The sequence below is a fragment of the Halyomorpha halys genome, unplaced genomic scaffold, assembly GCF_000696795.3.
Source record: "Halyomorpha halys isolate HHAL.00 unplaced genomic scaffold, Hhal_1.1 Scaffold558.1, whole genome shotgun sequence".
NCBI classification, from domain to species: Eukaryota; Metazoa; Arthropoda; class Insecta; order Hemiptera; family Pentatomidae; genus Halyomorpha; species Halyomorpha halys.
Genome location: NW_027115474.1, coordinates 160,059 through 167,533, shown reverse-complemented (window position 1 = coordinate 167,533; position 7,475 = coordinate 160,059). Strand labels below are relative to the sequence as shown.

Sequence of the window (7,475 nt, the reverse complement as noted above, 5' to 3'; positions counted from 1 at the left end):
AGGGTGCAATCAAAGAGAACAAAAATAGTTAACAACTGTTTATTTGCCAATTTTTTGCTCCACTTTGTAGGGCATCATCAGGGCTAAATAGATACAAAAATATTTTAGTAGGATAATAAGATACAAAATTTATGTAAATATAAGTGAAACGAAAATTATATACAAATGAAACAAAAGAAGAAATAAAAATAGTTATAATACAAAATAGACAATGATAAGTATTTAACAAAAAAAAATTCATAAACTATTAGGTTTAAAATGAACGTTGAAATGAGTTGTGTATTGATGAACGAAAATAAAAAATAATACTAATTTACTTATTTTTTATTATTATTTATTTATTCTCAACTTAGTTCCTTAATTTTCTGTCTTTTATTGTTAATTTTTTTCCTGATCTACTTTTCTATTTTTACATGTTATTATGTGTCCTGTTCATTTAAACTAATAGTTCAATCATTGTCTATTTTATACTATAACTATTTTTATTTCTTCTGTTTGTTCATTTGTATATATAATGTTCTTTGCACATATATTTACATAAATTTTGTATCTTTTTAGCCCTGATGAAGCTCTAAAAAGTGGGAAGAAATGTCGGCAAATAAATGTTATTATAAATATAATGTTATTATAAATGTTACTATTTTTTATTCTCTTTGACCTCACCCCGACCAGCTCCATCATATAACTCATAATATGTTATATGTATTAAGCAGCAAAAAATTAGAATCATTTATTTTAGAAAGGTCGAAAATCCAAAATTACCTAGTTACATTTTTTTTTACAGATTTGATTATTTGAAGATACAACAAGTTTGTATTAGGATTTGAAAATTTTTATAATGGAATGCATTGTAATTTTTTGAATTTTCAAACATTCAAATTGCAGTATTTTAATGAATCTTTCTGGATTAGTTAAAATCTAATTTTGGTTTTTAAGCCCTTTCCAAAATAAATGCTTTGATTATAAAGTCAGGTTAATCCACATTGAAAATAAATTACTGTAACTTTGGGAGGAGATGTTCTGCATTGGGGTCAAAAAAGATAATTGTCAAACGTCAATGAAACTAATAGCTAATGTTGCCATGGATACGACCTTTATTTATGAATGGTTCATTGATAAATACGTGTCGTATCCATGGCAATTTTAGCTATTAGTTTCATTGACGTTTGACAATTATCTTTTTTGACCCCAATGCAGAACATCTCCTCCCAAAGTTACAGTAATTTATTTTCAATGTGGATTAACCTGACTTTATAATCGAATCATTTATTTTGGAAAGGGCTTGAAAACCAAAATTAAATTTTAACTAATCCAGAAAGATTCATTAAAATACTGCAATTTGAATGTTTGAACATTCAAAAAATTACAATGCATTCCATTATAAAATTTTTCAAATCCTAATACAAACTTGTATCTTCAAATAATCAAATCTGTAAAAAAAAATGTAACTAGGTAATTTTGGATATGCGACCTTTCTAAAATAAATGATTCTAATTTTTTGCTGCTTAATACATATAACACATATGAGTTAAGGAACGAGTCATTTATTAAATGGCTGTAATTGAAATATGAATTATTCCCTTTTTACATTTTTTTTTTTTTTCCTTTTTCGGCAATTTTAGCCTTCATATTATTTTAAAAAGTAAAAACTAACCTGTGAGTATGAAATAGGCAAAGGGTCTGGAAACACTATCCAAATAACAGATTCGGAGCATGGTGGCGTTGTGAGTGAGCCTTGATAACTGTAAAAGATATCTGTCGATTTGGGCACCAGCTGGGATAACGGCAGAGAACTGGTGAGGTAAGTAGTGCTCCCGACTGTACGTACCATCACCATTTCCCTCAGGATCTGTCTCAGTACGCGGCTTGGCTGTTCTTGTATCTGTAATAGTTCATTTGAATTTGAAATTAAAATATATTTAGTCTTAAATACAATAAAAATAAAATCTAGCTTTGAACTAAGCCTATTTTTAAACCGTAAAGCTGCTGCACAAGGGATACTCATGGGAAAGGATATTTTATCCATTATTAAGAGGTGTCCATTTAGAAGGGTGTTACAGCCAACATATAATTGATTATCTAAGATATGGTTGCTATTATGTTAAAAATGAAAATATACTCTAGGTTGTTAATATTTATACTGCAGACATACAAATGACACCTTAGAATCACATTGTGTGCACACTGGCTCAAGTGTCTTCTCACTACGCAGTCTGGCCATCTCCATCATTTTAATCACTATTTTGAGGACACGGTGGTTGGACGTACCCTCTTTCAAACCTACCTCCAGGAGGACAAACAACCTACCAGCAGCAGAGGTCTCGTCAATCACCCACAGTGATATATAGACATTTTTTTTTCTTTGCTAAACCTTAATTTTAATTATTATAATAGTTTGGTTAAGTTATTTTTTTTTTCTAGTTTATATGTTTGTATATTTTGCTTTCAGCAAAGGTTCCTTTTGAACCCCTACCCGCTGTAACAAAGGGGTAAAAACAAAAACAATATAAAAATGGTTTAAAAGATAAAAATCAAAGCATCATTCTAGTGGCATGATGTCTCAACCATCATTTTATAGGCTATTTATATATTTTTTTCTGTCATCAAAAATTTTTTCTAAATTTATCTAGGACGATTCATTGATTTTTTTTTTTTTAATGGTGTAAAGATTTTTTCAGAATTATAGGTTATATCACCTTAAGCAATACGTATTTTATTTTCAATATAAGCTTTTCACTTTTCATGAAAATTACAATTAAGATCATAGAAGTATCGAGGTCAGATAAATAAAATAATAATGCTCTTCATATTCCGGGACTCTTCCCTTTAGAATAATATTACAAGCATTGAAAATATGTTTTACAGCCTTAGGGTAAAAATAAAATTTTAAAAATGAGGTGTTAATAGATGACCGTAGATTGATATGAGAGGAAGATACATTGGTAGAAATGTCACCACAAATAATTAAGTTTTGTTTATTTATGTATCTTTGCTGACCACAACCCCGACCATCTTCTCTCAAAAATAAAATTCGAATTATAAAATATGACTGCAATAATAAATTGAGAAAGAAAAAAATGAAACAACAATAATTAACAGCAGTGTCTGTGAAATTTTATCAACCAAAAGTATTATACAAAAATGATTGTTTTTAATTAAACATGAAGACCATTTTCTATATCATGTTAAATTGTTATGTATTTAAATGCTTATAACACTTGCAGTACTTGGTAGAACATGGCGAGGACTGCTAGACCATCAGGATGTTCCATTGCTTGCGATAAATTGCCGTATTTTTGGTTCCTCGTCACTATATGCATTTCCATTGGGAACCTGTTTTGAACACAATTTAAGTATATCAGTAAATTTATAATATATTAAGGAGTGGTAGTGGTTAATATAATTCTCAAAGTTATACAAATGGACAAATTATTTATTTACAAGTATTATCCTCTATAATTACATGAATAATATAATACGATAGAATGATTCCAATGAATCTTGCCATAAAATATATTTACATCCTGTTTGAATACCTATAGCTGGGTGGGTGATGCATGCCGTGGTGTGTGGTTTGCTGCCTTCTCTTCTTTATTAACTGTATCTGAGGCAGTCAGGTCAAAGATCTCATCAGAGGTTCCCCTCATGGTTCAATTGTACTCCTCCAGCCTACATGCTCAAAGTTTCTTAACTATTCAACCTTCAAACTCCAGGTCCTTTCTTCTGTCTTTTCTTCAACCTTCTTATACATCCCTCAGGCTATCCCCTTTAGATATCAGTGGGGGTTACCTTTTGGTTCCTGTTTTCTTATTGGGTTCTCGAAGCCTCACTCCAAAAGCATATAGCACTAAATTGACTTATAGATAAAATATAAATTGACTTAATCTGCAAGCTGGCATGCAGGTAGCATCCTCATGGCTGACGGAACACCTGAGGGTTTTATTCTATTAGGCTCTAAAAGTCATTCTCTTTCAGCCCTTTGAGGTAGTCATGTCTACCTGAAGGTCCACTGGAAGTGTCCTAAGTCATTCTCCAGCTCGATGTATCTTAACTCCTTTTCACCTTCTCGTAGACCCATCAAGCCAATTCCCCTTTTGGATATCAGAGGGCCTTACATAAAGTAGACACTGTACCAGATTTAAGCACTTTAGAAATAGTTCTTATAAGGCACAGGAATCAAATCTGTGTTATATGGTTGTAGCAGATGGACCGGTGTAATTTAAAAGTAAAGAATCTAAAAGTGTTTTAATTTAACCATATGGTAACATGGTTAACAATAATTATGTTCTAACTATTAATTTATCTTATTCAAAGCTGTAAGTTTATACTAAACAAAATAGTATGGTTTCATGACTCCATGAGAATATATTTATTGTCTTTAAAAACTTGGTAGTTCTGATCTCGAAAATTTGGAGTGTTATTTATTGGCTCACACCATAAACAAATGTCCGTACTTAGAACTGGTACTTACTTGGAATCCCATTTGGGAGTTTTATTTATTTAATTAAAGAGGATTCATTCATGGTATAGTAAAAACGCTTAAATTAGACAAAAATAAATAAATGTATATAACTATATGTATATATATATATATAGTTGACCGTAAAGATTTAAATATAAGAAGATGGTCAGGGTTGCGGTCAAAAAAAGAACATATAGTTTATAACTATTTTAATGTCCGACGTTTCGCCCAACTTTGCAGGGCTTCATCAGGGCTGTTCAAAGCGAACAGTTGATTTTTGACCATCTTCTTATATTTGAAATAAATATACATATATTGCGATTAAAATTTAGATGGTAATATGTTTATTGTTGACTATGGATTAATGAATGAATGAATGAAAAAAATAACTTTATTCTGGGACATATGTCCCCTAAGAATAATTACATGGTTCATATAGTGAGATTTTTATCTGGCGAGCGTTTACAAATTTTCAGATAGTAGAATGAAATTACATTGGTATATTGGCTTTACTACTGTTTATAATGTTAATCAATACCTGCCTATTTATTTGATTACAAAGATGTGGAGGTTTGGTTATTCAATAAATGAAGGAATAGGTGTCGTTTAAAGGAGAGAATGGATGAGGACTGGCGAATGGAGATGGGAAGAGAATTCCAGAGGGAGGTTGCATGTATGAGGAAGGATTTGCTAAAGAAGGAGGGCATATATAAATCATTCGGATGGGATCATTAATGTGAGGATACAAGTAATAATATTAAATAAGATAAGAAAAATATGAAAATAATAGCAGAACATGTATGTAAACATAGAAAAAAGTTTGTTTTTTTAGATAGATTTATTTATTGGTAGATATTACAATCTGCCACACTGTTCTGGGCAATAGGTAATAGTGATGAATGATCTCATACATACTAAAATAAATAAAAAAACTCTTAAAATATATACAAACAAAAGAATAAACAAAATGAACATAATCAAACTATAGAAAAAATTAAAATTAGAATCATAAAAAAAAAGTGAAAAAGAAAACTGCAAAAAATATAATAATAATTTATTATAAAATATAATTTATATCCTTTAATTTTTCACTTTTCTCATGATTTCAATTTTCCATTGTTTACATGTATGTATAAGTATGATTTATGTATTTTTCTTGTATTCTTTCATATTTTTCTTATTGCTTGTTATCATCATTTTCTTTTATAGTTTATTTTTATTGTCATGGGGTCTGTATTTAGCCCTGAAGAAGACTTGAAACATTGGCGGTAAGTGAATAACAAGTAAAACTTATTTTAGTAATGCCAAAGTTTCAGCCAGAATTTCAAGCCTTCTTCAGGGCTAAGTAGAAAAAAAACAAGATGACCATGATGAATAAAACTTAAATACAGTATAACAAATAATATTAGTATATAAGTACTATACATATGGGAAAATTGTTTAGTATGAGTAAAATATAAAAAAAAATTTTGTTGACATGAACTAAAGTTTTCTACTTAGTATAACTTGAATGTATTATTTCTTACCGTATTTGGTTGAGAACATGTTCACTACCTTTGTTGTTTTTACTGCCCCAATGGAAGTGAATTCCTTCCACCTCAAATATACCAGGAAGAAAAGCACCAAACACTTGTGCGTATCCCTTTTCCAGAGATTTTATTTCCACTGCATGAAATATAAATTAATTAGTTAAATTTTAAGAAATTGAAAATATCTTATTTTATTTCCATCTACATTATTCATCAATACAAGTTTTTTCTTTGAAGTCTATTACGTTAATTGTTCCAACTAAATCTCTATAAATATATATTTATATTTATATTCATGTTTTTGTGAATGAGTATTTATTGAACTTATATTATCTTAGGGTCCACCATGCAAATTTTACAAATGACATAAGAAATTTATTTATAAAGTAGTACTATGAGGTGTGATAGGAATTTTAGAGTTTGGAGTGTCTTGAGGAACTGGCCAATAAATGCGACAGCAGAGAGATCCGTTTTCTAGTATGGCTATACTGGGATACTGAAGTTGATGTCAATTAGATATCAACAGAACTTATAGTTCTTATTGAAAGACAGCTGAGATAACAAAGCAGAATCTAATATAACTTATTGGTAGGACTTCAGTATTTTTTATAAATGTTTAAAAAAAAAAATTCAAGAACAATAATCTTTTGATCAATTAGAAAATATATCATATCATATAGAATGATATGATTTGTTTCCTAAGAGAATATCATTAAAAAAATCTAAAGTATTTTGAATCCTTAGATTTGTTTATATATAAAATTCCTTAGATGTAATAATTGTGATTATCAAAGAATGACTAGAACCTCAGCAAGGTAGGAGTATAATGGAGGGGTAAGCTGCCAGGAAAAGTGAAACCAAAAGGGTGGGCCCTATGAACTCAGGGGGCAAGACAGAGGAATAGGAACCAATCACCTTGTGAGATGGCAACACTGACAAGCGAGAGCGAGGGAAGGTTTTTTTTTTTTTTGTTTTTCGAGAACAGTGATAATAAAAGTGAGAGTGTGTATATTTATCCTAGTTCGCTGAAAGTTATATTAGTTGTAATTTGACTTCTGAGTTTTGAGGGACTCTTTCTGTTATTATTGAGATTATTCTGTAACCATTAATGTAAGTGTTTAAGATAATATAATATTGAGGTTTTGTTTATTCTTCATCTCTCTTATTTCTCCTTTTTAAAAAAATACTATAGCCCCTACACACCTCCTGCCTTCTGTTTTAGTTAAAATACAATGGTGGACTTTCCTTCGAATCTTAACCTAAAAATGAACTCCAGAGGTGTGGCTAATTCTTATTTTTTTCTTTGAAGGAGAGCAGGGTATGCAACCTGTCCAATAACCCTCTCTACATTTTTCCATGTACCAATCGCGCATGCGCAAGCGTATGGATGAGTTATTAGGATTAGCTGGTATAAGTTGATAAGAATTTCTTGCCGACCATTTGATTAAAATTCTTGTCGACTTATACCAGCTTAAATGCGCACA

General features: G+C 30.1%; 1 protein-coding gene across 1 annotated transcript in view; it reads right to left on the bottom strand.

Annotated features, from left to right (window-relative positions):
• LOC106684231 (carbonic anhydrase 2) overlaps window positions 1–7,475 on the bottom strand; it is a 24,966-nt gene that overhangs the window by 400 nt on the left and 17,091 nt on the right. Inside the window, exons 4-6 of the mRNA XM_067052523.1 lie at window positions 5,989–6,127; window positions 3,228–3,333; window positions 1,655–1,882 (exon numbers count right to left, since the gene is read on the bottom strand). Of these exons, the coding sequence (XP_066908624.1) occupies window positions 1,655–1,882; window positions 3,228–3,333; window positions 5,989–6,127 (473 nt within the window). The remainder of the gene's footprint in view (window positions 1–1,654; window positions 1,883–3,227; window positions 3,334–5,988; window positions 6,128–7,475) is intronic.